The sequence below is a fragment of the Haliotis rubra genome, unplaced genomic scaffold (genome assembly GCF_003918875.1).
Source record: "Haliotis rubra isolate DU_JTF1 unplaced genomic scaffold, ASM391887v1 Scf133, whole genome shotgun sequence".
Classification (NCBI taxonomy): Eukaryota; Metazoa; Mollusca; class Gastropoda; order Lepetellida; family Haliotidae; genus Haliotis; species Haliotis rubra.
In genome coordinates, this window is record NW_025765259.1 from 156,066 (window position 1) to 175,463 (window position 19,398).

Genomic DNA, 19,398 nt, shown 5'->3' on the forward strand with positions numbered 1-19,398 from the left:
TTTAATCAGCAAGTAACTTCAGCTCAAGACATAGATATCAGATTGATTTTTCATGAAGGACGCCAGGTTTCAAACTTTCTGTTTGTAGATTGAATTTGCCTCATAGAGATGTAGGGCTTTTTTTCAAAGTGTCTAACATTTTTTATAATGAAAGATAGATAAGATAATTGAATAATCTTAATTTTTCTGGCTAAATATGTGAGACATTTCTAAGCCGCAGTATAGTGACTTACCAAACACTATACAGTGTATGAGCATCCAGTACACTATGGCTGATCATACAAGTATAAGATACCCTGTTTGAAAGTTCACATCACAGTACCCAATCCTTTAATGTCTGACCCTGTCAAACATAGAGTAGGATACCCAATATCTGACCATGCCATACATGGTGTATCACCACCCAATGTCTGACCATGCCATACATGGTGTATCACCACCCAATACCCAATGTCTGACCATGCCATACATGGTGTATCACCACCCAATGTCTGACCATGCCATACATGGTGTATCACCACCCAATGTCTGACCATGCCATACATGGTGTATCACCACCCAATACCCAATGTCTGACCATGCCATACATGGTGTAACACCACCCAATGACTGACCATGCCATACATGGTGTATCACCTCCCAATACCCAATGTCTGACCATGCCATATATGGTGTATCACCACCCAATGACTGACCATGCCATACATGGTGTATCACCACCCAATACCCAATGTCTGACCATGCTATACATGGTGTATCACCACCCAATACCCAATGTCTGACAATGCCCTACATGGTGTATCACCACCCAATACCCAATGTCTGACCATGCCATACATGGTATATCACCACCCAATGTCTGACCATGCTATACATGGTGTATCACCACTCAATATCCAATGTCTGACTATGCCATACATGGTGTATCACCACCCAATACCCAATGTCTGACCATGCCATACATGGTGTATCACCACCCAATGTCTGACCATGCCATACATGGTGTATCACCACCCAATACCCAATGTCTGACCATGCCATACATGGTGTATCACCACTCAATATCCAATGTCTGACTATGCCATACATGGTGTATCACCACCAATACCCAATGTCTGACCATGCCATACATGGTGTATCACCACCCAATACCCAATGTCTGACCATGCCATATGTGGTGTATCACCACCCAATACCCAATGTCTGACCATGCCATATATGGTGTATCACCATCCAATGTCTGACCATGCCATATATGGTGTATCACCACCCAATGTCTGACTATGCCATATATGGCATATCACCACCCAATGTCTGACCATGCCATACATGGTGTATCACCACCCAATATGCAATGTCTTAACAATGCCTGCCTCATAGTCACTGAACTGAATATTTTGACTTTTCCATGCCCTTTCTGCACCTGTGAAGAAACCAACCAACCAACATTTCTGCAATGCTAAAGCCCTAAATGAAGCAAGTCTATATATGATATATATATATATATATATATATATATATATATTCAGAGACTTAGCCTCAGTCCATCATATCTGTGTAGGACCACCCAATACCCAGTGTCTGATGGTGTAGGTTGGACCAAGTATGCTTTGTGGCCATACAATTCACAATCTTAGGAAAACAGTTCCATTTGCAGACTTGTTTGAACCGCAGATTGTTGAAACTACAGACATAGAAGTTCTCACAGTACAGATATATATGTACACGTTTATTAGGCCCCATTACAAAAACTTGACTCACATTCTCCCATCACTAAAACCTTCTGTCTTGAACTCTCCCACCTAATCTGTCTGCTGCACCAGGGCTGGAAGAAGCCCCCTCCACCCACTTTTATTGAAGTATATCTGAGTGTTAATTAATGCCAACACTCAGTGGATGTTTGAAGCCCAGCTCTCTCTCTCCTCACTTGTAGTGTATCATCTCTGTGGTGTGAAGCACTGAGTGTGGCCTGTCTCTGGAGTGGGCTGTGTCAGGAAGGAGGTGATAGCGTGCTTGTGGGGGTTAATTGGAATACATCAACTAACACCACTGAGGAAGGGAGTAAGGTGAATTGTTGTGGAGTGACTTGGGGATATCAGACATCACAGAGGTGAGTGTAAACTATGTGTGTATGATGGGAGGTCAGTTGTTAGTCTAGCTGTGATCTGTTCTTGTATTGTAAGTGTGGGTCTACCTGTTTAAACGCCAAAGTGTGGATCTACCTGTATTGTCCGAATACTGATGTGTGGATCTACCTGCATTGTCCGAATACTGATGTGTGGATCTACTTGTATTGTCTGAATACTGATGTGTGGATCTACCTGTATTGTCCGAATACTGATGTGTGGATCTACCTGTATTGTCCAGACATTGAGGTGTGTGTCCAGCTGTGATCTACTTGCATTGTCCAGCTGTGATCTACCTGTATTGTCCGAATACTGATGTGTGGATCTACCTATATTGTCCAGACATTGAGGTGTGTGTCCAGCTGTGATCTACCTGCATTGTCCAGCTGTGATCTACCTGTATTGTCCGAATACTGATGTGTGGATCTACCTATATTGTCCAGACATTGAGGTGTGTGTCCAGCTGTGATCTACCTGTATTGTCCAGCTGTGATCTACCTGTATTGTCCGAATTCTGATGTGTGGATCTACCTGTATTGTCCAGACATTGAGGTGTGTGTCCAGCTGTGATCTACCTGCATTGTCCAGCTGTAATCTACCTGTATTGTCCGAATACTGATGTGTGGATCTACCTATATTGTCCAGACATTGAGGATTGTGTCCAGCTGTGATCTACCTGTATTGTCCAGCTGTGATCTACCTGTATTGTCCGAATTCTGATGTGTGGATCTACCTGTATTGTCCAAATACTGATGTGTGGATCTACCTGTATTGTCCAAATACTGATGTGTGGATCTACCTGTATTGTCCAGACATTGAGGTGTGTATCCAGCTGTGATCTACCTGTATTGTCCAGCTGTGATCTACCTGTATTGTCCGAATACTGATGTGTGGATCTACCTATATTGTCCAGACATTGAGGTGTGTGTCCAGCTGTGATCTACCTGTATTGTCCAGCTGTGATCTACCTGTATTGTCCAGCTGTGATCTACCTGTATTGTCCAGCTGTGATCTACCTGCATTGTCCAGCTGTGATCTGCCTGTATTGTCCAGCTGTGATCTACCTGTATTGTCCAGACATTGAGGTGTGTATCCAGCTGTGATCTACCTGTATTGTCCAGCTGTGATCTACCTGTATTGTCCAGCTGTGATCTACCTGTATTGTCCAGCTGTGATCTACCTGCATTGTCCAGCTGTGATCTACCTGTATTGTCCAGACATTGAGGTGTGTATCCAGCTGTGATCTACCTGTATTGTCCAGCTGTGATCTACCTGTATTGTCCAGCTGTGATCTACCTGCATTGTCCAGCTGTGATCTACCTGTATTGTCCAGACATTGAGGTGTGTATCCAGCTGTGATCTACCTGTATTGTCCAGCTGTGATCTACCTGTATTGTCCAGCTGTGATCTACCTGTATTGTCCAGCTGTGATCTACCTGTATTGTCCAGCTGTGATCTACGTGCATTGTCCAGCTGTGATCTACCTGTATTGTCCAGACATTGAGGTGTGTATCCAGCTGTGAGCTACCTGTATTGTCCAGCTGTGAGCTACCTGTATTGTCCAGACATTGAGGTGTGTATCCAGCTGTGATCTACCTGTATTGTCCAGCTGTGATCTTCCTGTATTGTCCAGACATTGAGGTGTGTATCCAGCTGTGATCTACCTGTATTGTCCAGCTGTGAGCTACCTGTATTGTCCAGACATTGAGGTGTGTATCCAGCTGTGATCTACCTGTATTGTCCAGCTGTGAGCTACCTGTATTGTCCAGACATTGAGGTGTGTATCCAGCTGTGATCTACCTGTATAGTCCAGCTGTGATCTACCTGTATTGTCCAGACATTGAGGTGTGTATCCAGCTGTGATCTACCTGTATTGTCCAGCTGTGATCTACCAAAGTCCGAACTCTAAAGTGAGACACCGTTGTGGTAGTGGTGTAGTCTTGTGGATCAAGTGTTCAATGCCAAAGATCTGGGTTTTATTCCAATTATGGTCAAAGTGTTTCCTGAAGTTATTGCTTGAAAGTTGTGAGTGCAACTGCACTACCTCATATAAACCTAATTCAGTCAGTTGCCTCTCGTGTGAGAGAACCTTAAATAATTTTTTTAAGCCACTTATGATCCTAGTAGTTATCTGTGTTGGTTGTTGTAGATATGAAGCTGCATGTTATACACCCATGTTATACACCCATGTTATACACCCATGTTGTACCGACTGTTGTACATTCCAGTGTCAGGTGTCCAGGTTTCTAAACCAGGCTTCATGTTTAACCCTTTGTGTTTCTCTTAACCCTATTGGAACTGGCCATATTATATTCTAGAGAGTTCTCTGAATTGTTTTGAAAAAAAGCATTTGTTTCAGAAATAAATGGTTAAAAAATAACTTGAAAAAGAACTGGAGTGAAATCATAAATTTTGGCAGATTAAGCCATGCAGTTCCAGTCCCAAGTTCAGAAGCAAACACTACAACCCCAGTCCTGCACCAAATGAGATAACTTGATGATATCTGTGGACACATACAGCTGAAAGAGTGTTTATAGCCAGATTTATGAAGAGTCAAAAACTTTAACTTAGATATTATCAACCATTGTTACAACTTTTTCACAGTCCATCTTGTCTATTCTTGCTGCACAACTGATTCCAATTTGGTTTAATTGGAGAAACAAGTAATATATGTCCTCAATCAGGACACCTGTGATACATTATTATTCCCCCTGCCGGTATGTAATACGGAGAGATATCCTGGTAGTAATCAGCTTGTATGGCCATTTGTCCATCTGTTCATACTCATTTTCTGTCTTGATCATATTGCTAAAAGTGATTGGTATTTTTTCATGATTTATTGCACACACAAAGACAAGCTAATCAACTCATGCCTCTTTCAGAGGGTGAGAAAAATATTTCAGTTTCCATGGCATCACGTTTAATATTGACTTTGTGTGTTTGTCCGAACCATATCTCTGAAACTGTCTGGAAATGATGTACAAATACGAGTTTTGAATCCTAACTCACTGTCTTGTTTTGACTCCTCAGTGATTACTCTGTTTTGGGGCTGACAACTCAGATCAGAATATTATTAAGTTGGAGAGATCATCCTTGTTGGACTCTTGTAACAATCAGATGATTTGTTCTTTCATAATTGGGGGCAGTAGGGTAGCCTGTTGGTTAAAGTGTTCTCGCATCATGCTGTGTTCGATTCCCCATATGGGTACAATGTGAAGCCCATTTCTGGTGTGGGGCGGTGGGGTAGTCTAGTGGTTAAAGCATTGGCTCGTCACGCCAAAGACCCGGGTTTGAATCTCCACATGGGTACAACGTGTGAAGCCCATTTCTGGTGTCCCCCACCGTGATGTTGATGGAATATTGCTAAAAGCGGCGTAAAGCCAAACTCAGTCAGTCAGTCAGTCAGTCAGTCATTTCTGGTGTCTCCTGCAGTGGTGTTGCTGGAATGTTGTAAAATTGGCATAAAACTAAACTCACTCTCCCACATACTCTTTCAAAACTGTAGAGGCTGATCGGATTGTCATCTTCTGATGACTGTTGTTATGTTTATATGCAGCTTCTCAGAAACAAATGAAATTTTTTTGAGGGCAAATCTGTTTGCATACCAGCTGTCTACAGAACACCATTGTACTGATTGATGCACTAAAAGAGCTTTGACATTTACATAACTCATTCTTTATGCATGTTTAAACAACAGGTATATCAGTCATAATAAAGAAGCTTCCATGATCCAACATGGGCCATTGGAGTTATTAAATATTTCACGAAAGGATGTTTTTTTTGTAAGTTCCCATGCGTCATTGATGCTGCTCACATATCACCTGGAATTTATTTTAGAATTTAAAAAATAAAATGAACAAATCATTAGTGAACCTTACAGATTGTTAGGACATGACCCATAAAAGAGCAACAAACTCAACATAGTTGCTTTGCAGATTTAATACTTGAGGGCATTGCTTAATCACATTTGCTTGACCCAAATCAAATATGAAAAATGAAAATAGTGTAAAAGTGACAAATACAATGATAGTCTGTAAGGTCACCGAATAAAAAATTCCCCATACTTGGGTTAAAATAGGTTGCCAGTGTTTGTCTGCAGGGCTTGTCTGTCTGTTCATCTGTCTGTCTGTTCATCTGTCTGATTGTTCATCTGTTTGTCTGTTCATCTGTCTGTCTGTTCATCTGTCTGATTGTTCATCTGTCTGTTCATCTGTCTGTCTGATTGTTCATCTGTCTGTCTGTTCATCTGTCTGATTGTTCATCTGTCTGATTGTTCATCTCTCTGATTGCCATGTTCACAAGCTACGCCTGGAACCAGCACCAACATAATAGATGCTTTCCCTTGTCCACTCCAGAGATTATTCCCTGACAGGCATTCATTGTGTACAAATAGGACCGAGGGCAGCAGGTGCTTTCAGACACCAAAACAGATCATATTTATAAAAAGCAAGCCACAGAAATTGTCATTTTAATTATTCACAATGTCGAGATCAAAGGTCATTTCATACTCTGATCAATGTATACATTGTTGATATTTTCGTTGGATAAACAAGAACTGCCATACCTATACATTTGCTTTTGTTTGAGTTAGCGCTTAACCGTTTTCTGACACAACGTATCAGTGCCAAGCATTACAAGACAAGTTATTCACCAGGGCCCGGTTGTTCAAAACTCGGTTATCTTTTAACCAGCCGTTAAGTACATTTAACCGACTGTTACCTTATAACAGAGGGTTATCTTGTTGTTCAAAACTCTGTTAACTTTTAACAGGCTGTTAACGTGACGTTAAGTTAATACACCTAAGGACCGCCGCTAACTTTATAACAGTGTGGTTAACTCGCAAATGGCGTTCATGGCTGACACTGCTTTCATGATGCCAGTTCAGCAAAGAAAGGATAGGGGGTATCGTGGACTGGACTTCGATATTGGAAATTATTCTGACGAAGAGTTACATACGAAACTGTAACTATGCACATCATAGGAACTAAAATACATGTTGTACAAGTACATGATGCCTACGTTTCATCTTTTAACACTTGTGGAAAGGTTTATATATGCTTTACTACACTAAATATGTGAATTTCTTCTGTAAATATTATTCAAACAAACACTTTCAAAGAATATAACACGTAGCCTACACCCTATACCCACGTATTATATGATATTGAACAAGGCTAAATGTAGATAATTAAATTAGTTTCATGAAAAAAATATCCGAACGATTACATTATGATACTGAAAGTGTAATCGGCGGGATATGGTGATTGTGTATACTCTTATTCTACCGACCTTCACCTCAGAGACATTGCCAAATACACTCCCATTCCTAGAAATAGGTCTCGATTCCAGCTGTACCCGACCCGGATTCGAGTACCTGAGTACGTGTCCCAGCCTTAGAATTCAGTGATTCATTTGTCGCCGCTGAATATGAAATATAAGTGATGTAATTGGCGTTTCAATACCGGCCTTCGCGAAACGTGATTTTGTAAACACTATCCAATAGGGGGCGCAAAGTGCACTTGGGTGTTCCAGGTTTATCGGAATTATTAGTGATTTTATGAAAAACTGATATCATTGTTAATTAATATGCTATTTTTGAAAGTCTATACTCCAAGTAATTATCCGATTTTGTTTTGATATGTCCGTCTGGCATCCCTTCCCATAGATGGATTTTAATTATATTTTTACTAATCATTTCAGCAATAGGCCTAATTTCCTTTTCATTCTTCGAATGTTTTAATTGAAGCAAATCATCTTTTAAAAATGCTATATATAAATTGACGAAAACTTAGTTAGCATAAACATTGCTCTCGCAACTGATGTGTAGGAAAAGAAACAAAACATTATTATGTATCTATTTCTGTTGTGAGTGATATGCAGGCCTACTTCGTAGTCACTTTGATTAAATGTTATATTTGAATATCGAAACCTTTTTGTCACAGCGAACACAACACTATCTCTTGTCATATTACACGATAATATTTGGAATTTTGTAACTTATTTTATAACAATATCTGAATGCTAATGTTATACACTGAAAGGTTCATATAAGGAATACACTGGCACAATAGTATTTCTCTGCCGAATCGTTGCAGCTTTCTATAATACACTTATGAAATATAATACATGTTTTCCGTCCTTGAAGACATTGAAAAGAACTATCTATGCATTAAATGGAGGTTCACCTGATTAATGAGTATCGAGGAAATTATGTTCATCTACTACAGCGTTCTATAATACACTTATGAAATATACTCTCCCAAAAAGAGAAACGCATCATGAAAATAGCAATTTCATGTAGCAATGAATTAAAACGTGATTCATTTTACAAAAGGTTTTGCTCTGTTTATGAGTCCTATGGTGTTTATGTTTTGAAACATTACAACAAAACGCACCATCCGTAAAATACCCATATTTAACAGCATGATTTTCAATTTCGGAGTGTAGTGTCACAGAATACACAATTCACATGCAATGCACGTGAAAGTTGGGGATCAGATAGTCTCAATGATGGGTATAAAAGGTTGATCGCTGTCTGTCGATTATTCACTGTATTTGGAATATTGTTGATGAACGCAAAATGCCACGTCTAAGTGAAGCCAACCGTCATATCGCCATTGGTTTGCTTGAAGCTGGCCAGTCTCAACGTGCAGTTGCCCGACACAGGAATGTTCACCAAATCACCATTTCACGGCTCTGGGAGAGATATTGCCAGCAGAATTCAGTAGCAGATGCCCCTCGTAGTGGGCGACCTCGAGCGACCACTGCGACGCAGGATCGCTACATCCGGGTACATCACCTGCGTCATCGAACAGCTACGGCGACCAGTAACGCTCGACAAATAGCGGGATTGAGGAGGCTTTCTGCACAGACCGTCAAGAACAGGTTCAGAGAGGCTGGTTTACGTGCCAGAAGACCTTATTTTGGCCCTGTGCTTCGACAACAACATCGTCGACATCGTGTTCAATGATGCACCAACGTTCAGGCCTGGATTTCTATTGGAACGACGCGATGGAAGAATGCGGGTGTACAGACGTCGACGTGAACGTTTCGCCGACGCTTGCATTCCCCAGGTGGACAGATTCGGCCGGGGGCAGTGTTATGATGTGGGGAGCGTTCACCTGCCGTAGGAGAAGTGATCTGGTGATGATCCAGGGCAACCTGACAGCTCAACGGTACTGTGACGAAATCCTACGCCCACATCTCCTTCCAATCATTGATTGTTTCAACAGGACAATGCCAGGCCCCACACAGCACGTCACACTAGAGACTTCCTCCAGAACCACAACATCAATGTGCTCCCCTGGCCCTCAAGATCACCGGACTTAAACCCGATCGAACATCTGTGGGATGCCCCTGGACAGACAGGTGCGACGCCGTAACCCTCAGCCTCAGATACTTCAGCAACTCGCACAGGCACTACAGGCAGAGTGGGCTGCGATCGGGCAACACGAGATTCTGAGACTTATTCGTTCGATGCCAAGGCGATGCCGTGCAGTTCTGGATGCCCACGGTGGTCACACGAGGTATTGACTTCAGCGCCACCACACGTCTCCATGTGACACTCAAACTGACTTTCCTTGAGTTGGTGCCAAAGGCGGATAAGTCTGCATTCCCAGTGTGCAATTTCGCTATATTTCATTGACTCATAAAGCCTACAAGATGTTTCAAAATAAACATAAAAATACAGTTGAAATTCCTATATGCGTTTCTTTTTTGGGAGAGTATATAATGCATGTTTTCCGACCGTGACATCAGTAAAAAGAATAATGCATTTTCTGCAGTCACTTATGAATTGAACTAAATTAAGGTCCATCTGATTAATGAGTATCGAGGAAATTATGTTCATCTATAAATTAGACGCAGCTTCATGTTTTTCAAGACATCTTTCCGGAATATGCGTCTGTGAAGGCGTTCAGATAATGTCGATATTGCACAGTATTATTCATGAGATTCCTGTCAACAGTAAGGTCGGATAATAGATCGATTTTATTCAGCAGTGTTGGCCCTGAGGCCTATAGTACAATTACAGTTTGATCTGCTTGCACGTGGTGCTAGTAACATATTAAGTTTCTATTGGCATTGAATGCATATTTCAGATAAAAGCTAATGGTATTATTGTCACAACATCTTTATTGTTTGATGTTAAAAGATTTGGCAATGTGTGTTCATACATTACAATTTTTTACAGACTTGGCAAATAATTAATAAATGATATTGATAGCATCTTCACGACTTGGCCATACAGTCATGACAATTTAAGGAGTGAAAAGTGAGCGATAGGTCTTGTGGGAATTCAAAGATTCATTAAGACTGTAGCCGTCTAAGTGTAACTCTGTGTGTAATATTTATACATTTTCTATCCACGGACAACATGCTGCTAATATTAATATTATTTTCATGGATTCATCATATGTTATCTATAGCTGTGCTATAGTTTTTCATTAAAATGTCTTTTCTGTTGTTGGAATTGAAGTAAGACCAACACACAGAGCTGGGATCATTTGTCTTTGAAATATAAATTATGCAAACGGCTGGAAACTTGTGTTCCAATACAAAATGTTCGTAGCGCTACGACATTCGCATGCCTATGATAAACTATAGAGTTGTCCTCAACCATTGACTGGATTACATTCTCTTCGTCAGCAGAGAAATTTCGACTTCTCTTTTTTCTTGGGGTGCAGGCGACATTTTGTGTTTTCATTTTTGGTAAACCGGAAGTAAACCAAAAACGGAACTATGGGATATATGGAGCTAACCAGTGACGTTAACCACACTGTTAAACTTTGACGGCGACGTTAGCTAACGTCATGACTAACCATGTTTTGAACAAGGTATGTTTAACGTTCGGTTACCTAACGGCCGGTTAAGGATTTAACCGGCCGTTAGGAGTTAACCGGCGGTTAAGATAACCGAGTATTGAACAACGGGGCCCAGATAGATGCTTCAACCAAATATATATCCACCCATGAAAACATTGTCCCACGTTGCGGCACGTCTCGGGGGGAGGGGGTAGCCTAATGGTTAAAGCCTCCGCTTGTCGCGCTGAAGAGCCTAGTTCGATTCCCCACATGGGTACAGTGTGTGAAGCCCATTTCTGGTGTCTCCCGCTGTGATATTGCTGGAATATTGCTAAAAGCTGCGTAAAACCAAACTCACTCACTCATTCACACACTGCTGCACATCTGAGCCAGTAGCATCAGGCAGGTACGACATGTTTTATTTTGAAATGGTGGAAAGTGGGATGTCACTACTTTCACTTGGATATTTAAATACTTTGAGCAAATGTTTTAATATGTTCTCGGAAATTGACTTAATGTATCTTGGAAAATTGATATTTGCAGTAAGATTGTAATCAATTTGTCCACTTTACTTGCCCTTTAAGTGGAGGAAAGCTCTTTGAAACTTAAAACATGACAGGAAATTGCACTTCTGTCTATTGATTTATTTAGTTACAATTTTGAAATCCTCTTAGGGACGCAAAAATACTTACTGCTTAAGTTTATTAGGTTGTTATTCATTTAATATTTTTGCTAGTTTGAAGAAACAAAGTAAAACTGCTAGGGCTGGGATGGGTAACCCCGGATACCCGGGACGGGTGGGTAATATGTTGGACCCGGGTACCCATCTCAATACCCGGTCCTGTTATCATCATGTGACTAATAGATTAAACAATGTAATATGTTATTCTTTCATGATTAAAGGGTTGTATTGTCTTTGAAGATTTAGGCATAATGACAGTCACTTCTTTTGAATGTAATGCATGGTTAAGATATTGAAAAGCATGATATTTTAGCATCCGAGCTGAAGAATATACAAATGTATTGCCATTTCTTACAAATTTCTTACAAATTAACGTGACAGGTATCCGGGTAGGTTAGGGTAATAGTGGGTGGGGTACCCGGGTAGAAAATTTGGACCCGTCTCAGCCCTAAAAACTGCCATATTTCTGTTGCATTTTCAGTGAAGCTGGTAAAGTGTTGTGGTCCATTGTATGCACAGTTTACCTTTAGCCTGCTGATTTTGTTTGTCTACTGGAAAATGTTAGCAGAAGGTGGAAAGGAAAAATGAAAATAGAAGATGTGTCATGTGTCTATTTCACAAATTTAGTTTCCTGATCAAATGACAAAAATGTTTGTATTTTTTTTATGAATTTGTAATGAAGTCAGGAGGCTACTCTGAAGCATGGTCCATGGCACTGTTGATGTAGAAATATCAAGTGGCAGGAACACATATGACAAGATTCTAAATAACAGACTAGACTGAAACCCTACACCTGTAGGAGTTATGACCGACATTGTGGGGGTTCCAGGTCTGAACAGGTACCCAGCCAGGGGCGAAGCTACCATTATGAAAAAAAGGCCGGGCTTACACATGATTCTTGCTAAGAAGGTTGGGCAAGCCCTCAATACTATCTAAATATAAAGCTTTGCAACCTATCGGGCTTACACGGAAAAAATGGGTTGCTACGCGCCTGCTAGCTACCTGGTGACGAGGCGACCATACAGGTGGAATGTGTGTCCGGTGACTGTTGATGGCCTGACACCATCCCCTACGTGTATCACTGCCCACAACATCAGTCACAGACTCCATGTATTGATCACTGGATTGTCTGGTCCAGACTCCATTTATTTACAGACCACCATCATATAGCTGGAATATTGTTGAGTGTGGCATTAAACAACAAACCAACCAACAGCCAGGTAGAAGCATTGCTGACCGCAGCATTAAACAACAAACCAACCAACAGCCAGGTAGAAGCATTGCTGACCGCAGCATTAAACAACAAACCAACCAACAGCCAGGTAGAAGCATTGCTGATTGCAGCATTAAACAACAAACCAACCAACAGCCAGGTAGAAGCATTGCTGATCGCAGCATTAAACAACAAACCAACCAACAGCCATGTAGAAGCATTGCTGATCGCAGAATTAAACAACAAACCAACCAACAGCCATGTAGAAGCATTGCTGATCGCAGCATTAAACAACAAACCAACCAACAGCCAGGTAGAAGCATTGCTGATCGCAGCATTAAACAACAAACCAACCAACAGCCAGGTAGAAGCATTGCTGATTGCAGCATTAAACAACAAACCAACCAACAGCCATGTAGAAGCATTGCTCATTGCAGCATTAAACAACAAACCAACCAACAGCCATGTAGAAGCATTGCTGATCGCAGCATTAAACAACAAACCAACCAACAGCCATGTAGAAGCATTGCTCATCGCAGCATTAAACAACAAACCAACCAACAGCCATGTAGAAGCATTGCTGATCGCAGCATTAAACAATGAAGAAACTAACCACTAAACGCTATGTCAGGTTGGGCCTCTGCTGGCAGCTGCCAAATTCTTAACTGTTGCCACTAATGAAGAGCTGCTCAAGGTGTCTAGGAAATAAGATTCTCAAAAAGATTGTGATTTATCAGCACTTCTGAAGCCTCTTGGCACACTCATTCTCTTACAAGTTTGATCCACTAAAATACATATACAACTAGCCTTGCTGGTCCAAGGCTGTACGGAATGCTGAGCCCATGGATGAATAGTAATTTTATCCTTCGAAGAGGCAAGTCTAGATAAGTGGACAGTACCTCAGTCTTTTATTTATTAATTTTTTTTAGAAATTATCATTTTAACTATTAATGTTTGCCTTAGGGACTTGTGCAAGTGTAACATACCTAAACCTATGTTGCTTGAATTTACATCGTTCTGCACAGTGCCTTATGTTTGTATTTAAATCAATCAAATCAAATCAAATATTTATTGTGCAAACGTTCCATACAGAAACAGTGACAATATTCTATAAACTACATAAACAAGATATGTAATGAATCACATATATATGTTGAGCAACAAAACATATAATAATACAAATGTGTATAATAAAAATAATAATGGCCTAGCACAATCAGATCTTCTATATTTGTTTAAAGTTGTACATGTGGTAGCAAATAATTTCTATACTATTTGGATAATTATTTCTAAAAAGGAGGTTAAATTTTTCATTGGTAGTAAGTCTGAGAAAGTTATATATTTTAGAGGAAAGGGAGTTAAATAAGGACTTTCTTGCATCTGAATATTTAGTGCAACACATGAAATGGTGTGCTTTATCCCCAAGGACAGAGCATTGATCACACAGACAGTCCTCCAAAGGTGTAATGGGGCTTGTTCTCCTACCCAGTTCAATTTTTAGTCTGTGATCACTCAGTCTTAGTTCTGTGAAGTGGATACGGTGTTTTATTATCTTGCAGTGTTGCAGGTATGGTTCAAAGTTGATTTCAGATTTAAATTTTCTATATTTTCTAAGTTTGTTCCTTGAAATTAATGTGTTTGGATTATCTTGAACAGATGAGTGGAACATGTCTGTAAATTTCAGTTGGAGGTCCTTCAGTACAGAGGAGGAAGTAAGATTACTTTCCTTGATGTTAAACTTATCTAAGAGGCAACTGAGTTTATAGTACCATCCAATTTTGTGTTTGGCAATCTTTATTGATTTATTAAAGGCATGTTTTAAAATGGTATTTGGAGATTGTAAAATATGAGTGTTTATAAAAGCAAAATCTTTAAGAAGGGATATTGTGTACACAGCGACTAAGTCAAAGTAATATTCTGGAGCTGAGAGATTTTTCTATGAAATATGAAGCAATTGTGATGTCATCCTGTTGTTCTCAAATTTGTCGTCTCTTCTATATGGCAGCCAACTCATTTGTTAATTCACATGTCCAAGGCTCAAAGAACTTCTAAACTGACAAGTGTGACATAATCAAAGATTTGTGAGCTTCTGTAAATATGTTGATTTTGAACACTGATTGCAAGTCACAATGTTTGACAGTCAAGCCTGCAACTTCAGTGACATGTTTTGTATGGTAAACTTGTTTCCCACTGAGCCACCCAGGTAGGGGATAAAGAGTCTTCAATCTGACATGTCATGACGTCAGTTGTCTTCATGCTGCAAATGGTCTTCCTCTTGCCCTGTCATCGATTCATTCCACAGCGAAGTAAAGCTATAACAGACTCAAGGAACCACTTGATATAGTTCATTATCACTGTAGTTCTTTGGACACATTTTTATTAAAACAACAGGAAATGTACATTACAGACAGTTTACCTTAAACCTACTGTAATGTCTCACAGTGTCCAAATATTTTCTTCTTTCAGATATTTCTTGTATTTGAAAGGTTCCTCAATTACCAGTAGTTAACACATTCTTCTAGTTAAAATATTTAAAGTGAACCTTTCCCTTTTCTTGTGGTTATAACATGTTCAACCCAAACCTCAGAGTCTTGTTGTTAACTGAATTAACGTCTATTCAGTCAGCTGTTTCTACTGTATGTCAAATACCATTAACCTTCACTCTTTTAGAAAGAAATTACAGGAATTGGAAATTTTAATTCTGATTTGTGTGATATGTGTTTTTGAAGTGCCTGGTACATCTGTCAGACTGAGGTGTTCACTGACTCGGTCTTGTGTTTCAGTAGACCAGAAGAGAGGATGGAGGGACGACGAGAGAGCAAGGGGGACGTGGATTACCTGGACCCCAGCGCTGTTGGGACATACAGGTAGGTGTGACAGATTACCTGGACCCCATCGCTGTTGGGACATACAGGTAGGTGTGACAGATTACCTGGACCCCATCGCTGTTGGGACATACAGGTAGGTGTGACAGATTACCTGCACCCCAGGACTGTTGGGACATACAGGTAGGTGTGACAGATTACCTGCACCCCAGCACTGCTGGGACATACAGGTAGGTGTGACAGATTACCTAGACCCCAGCACTGTTGGGACATACAGATAGGTGTGACAGATTACCTGGACCCCAGTGCTGTTGGGACACACAGGTAGGTAGATTACCTGGACCCCACAGCTGTTGGGACATACAGATAGACAGATTACCCCAGTGCTGTTGGGACATACAGGTAGGTGTGACAGATTACCTGGACCCCAGTGCTGTTGGGACATACAGGTAGGTGTGACAGATTACCTAGACCCCAGCACTGTTGGGACATACAGGTAGGCGTGACAGATTACCTGGACCCCAGCACTGTTGGGGTATGAGGGTTGGTGTGCCAAGTGGGGTGGGTACACAGTGAGATGGACAGTGTACTGAGGAGAACACAGTGTTTGGTAGGGTAGAAGTATACTGGGTTCAACTGTTCATGTTTAGTCCTACTTACATCAGCAAGAACAGCTACATGTCACTACTGTGGATGGTCATCAGCTGTATGTTGTCAAACTCAGGTTTAGATTGTTGTCCCCTCCAATCTAGCTCTTCCATCCTAATAAAACTACTCGCCAGATGTTGTTCAATCTGCATGGTAAACACCTAGTTTACCAGTTTGTATGCAAGATGTGTTCAGTGAGAGTCTAGGTGAATGTGAATTAGGCAGCAACAAGTATAGGAAGTATTGGTGCCACAGAAGGGACTGAGATGGGGAATGTCTTAGACCTGCATTGGGCTCACTCACTCACTCACTCACTCACTCACTCACTCACTCACTCACTCACTCACTCACTCACTCACTACTCACTCACTCACTCACTCACTCACTCACTCACTCACTCACTCACTCACTCACTCACTCACTCACTTCCACCCATTCAAGCCTTCTTGTGAAAAACTAGTTTTGCACACAGGAACTTGTGTGGACTATTTGAGCCCCAGTCAGTGCCAGTGTCTCTGTGTTGCCTGGAAGAGAGGAAGTCTGGCCAAGTCTTATCACACTGAAACAGTATATCTGCTGTCAGAAGATGATAAGATTAAAAATCCAAATCTGAAAGCCCCTGCGATGTCTGGGAATGTATCATGTGGATATGACATACTCTACTTTGTCTTAGTTAAGTAATAGATTGATACCGACATAGAGGCAACTTGGAACATGATTTATTCCTGGGCCACAGCGACATACTTGATGGATCTTCACCCGAATCTATAGAAAATATAGGCATGGAAGGAGTAAACTTAGAAAAAAAATAGAAGAAAAATGTTCAAAGCATCTGTGTGTTTTAAATGTTGATTTATTTGATCATGAAATGGACAAGTCTATTCTCAGATGTGTTCTTGGAATGTCAACTGTTGATAAACAGCTGGTGCATTTGGTCCGTTTTACCATTCCTGAATTTGTTTTGATGTCTGACTAATCCGTGACTGTTGTTTATACTGTTATCCTGTCAGGGGTAGTGATAAACTGTGTATCACCATCCGATAAATATGTAAATGGCCATTCAGGAACTACTTTCATTTGGCACTGTACACTATTCTGGTGTTCCTCAAAACATGTTCGGTTATTCTTCCCTCTGTAAATTGGTCTCCCAATGTGTGAGTGCTTATGTAATGAAACTATCTATGTTTAAATACTCCATTCCATAGTTTATGGGATGCATGAATATTATCGTTTAATAAGATGATGTTTGTTGAATGAGATACAATCGACTAAGATGTTTTGATCCAGGCTTTATTGAATAAAACATGCTTATGCTTTCTGTTCCATGTAGATGGCACACAACCAAACATTTGTCTAATATTAGCTGTTTGAAGCCTGATATCCCACACAGAGAGTTTTATTGACAGATATGGAATGTGAGATTTTTTGTCATAAAAACTAATTAGTGATATTTTGAGAGTATTATGCAGGTAAATTCTAGATGTGAAATGATGTCAATAGTTGAGGCTTACGTTGTGTGGGTGTCAGATAAGATAACATATTTATTACATGGCATTCCATGAAGGAACAGTGGCAATATTCTATAAACTACAAATATAAACACAATAGGTACAAAGATATAGAAATACACAGATACATTCCACATATATATGAGGGACATAATGACAATTCCATTTTGAAAACATGTAGTGTGATGATATGGGAACAATATTAGCAGTGAGGAGACTGTCGTAATACAAGGAATCGACCGGTATTATAAATTGTAGATGTAATGAGCTCGTCATGCCGAGACCCGGGTTCGAATCTCCACATGGGTACAATTTGTGAAGCCCATTTCTGGTGTCCCCCGCTGTGATGTTGCTGGAATATTGCTTAAAGCGGCGTAAAACCAAATTCAGTCAGTCTGTCAGATGTGATGATGTATAATGGAAATTGTTCCTGGACATCTGTAACAATTGTTAAGAATTGTTACTTTCTGCAGTGTAGCAGTTCTTGATGATGATTAACATTGTTTCTTTGTTTGCTGTACTATATACAGGATATTACATGGTGTTGCTCATATTCTAAGATATTACATGGTGTTGCTAATATTCTAAGATATTACATGGTGTTGCTAATATTCTAAGATATTACATGGTGTTGCTAATATTCTAAGATATTACATGGTGTTGCTAATATTCTAAGATATTACATGGTGTTGCTAATATTCTAAGATATTACATGGTGTTGCTAATATTCTAAGATATTACATGGTGTTGCTAATATTCTAAGATATTACATGGTGTTGCTCATATTCTAAGATATTACATGGTGTTGCTCATATTCTAAGATATCACATGGTGTTGCTCATATTCTAAGATATTACATGGTGTTGCTCATATTCTAAGATATTACATGGTGTTGCTCATATTCTAAGATAGTCCATGGTCTTGCTCATATTCTAAGATATTACATGGTCTTGCTCATATTCTAAGATATTCCATGGTGTTGCTCATATTCTAAGATATTCCATGGTGTTGCTCATATTCTAAGATATTACATGGTGTTGCTCATATTCTAAGATATTACATGGTGTTACAAGCATATTCTAAGATATTACCTGAAAGTGGCTCATATTCTAAGATATTCCATGGTGTTGCTCATATTCTAAGATATTACATGGTGTTGCTCATATTCTAAGATATTACATGGTGTTGCTCATATTCTAAGATATTACATGGTGTTGCTCATATTCTAAGATATTACATGGTGTTGCTAATATTCTAAGATATCACATGGTGTTGCTCATATTCTAAGATATTACATGGTGTTGCTCATATTCTAAGATATTCCATGGTGTTGCTCATATTCTAAGATAGTCCATGGTGTTGCTCATATTCTAAGATATTACATGGTGTTGCTCATATTCTAAGATATTCCATGGTGTTGCTCATATTCTAAGATATTCCATGGTGTTGCTCATATTCTAAGATATTACATGGTGTTGCTCATATTCTAAGATATTACATGGTGTTGCGCATATTCTAAGATATTACCTGGTGCGGCTCATATTCTAAGATATTACATGGTGTTGCTCATATTCTAAGATATTACATATTCTAAG

General features: G+C 40.0%; 1 protein-coding gene across 1 annotated transcript in view; it reads left to right on the forward strand.

The window, feature by feature from the left end:
• The first annotated feature begins 1,956 nt into the window (after positions 1–1,956).
• The window catches only part of LOC124267657 (tumor protein p53-inducible protein 11-like), a 309,559-nt gene continuing 292,117 nt past the window's right edge, over positions 1,957–19,398 (forward strand). Inside the window, exons 1-2 of the mRNA XM_046702629.1 lie at positions 1,957–2,110; positions 15,606–15,689. Of these exons, the coding sequence (XP_046558585.1) occupies positions 15,622–15,689 (68 nt within the window). The 5' untranslated portion in view covers positions 1,957–2,110; positions 15,606–15,621. The remainder of the gene's footprint in view (positions 2,111–15,605; positions 15,690–19,398) is intronic.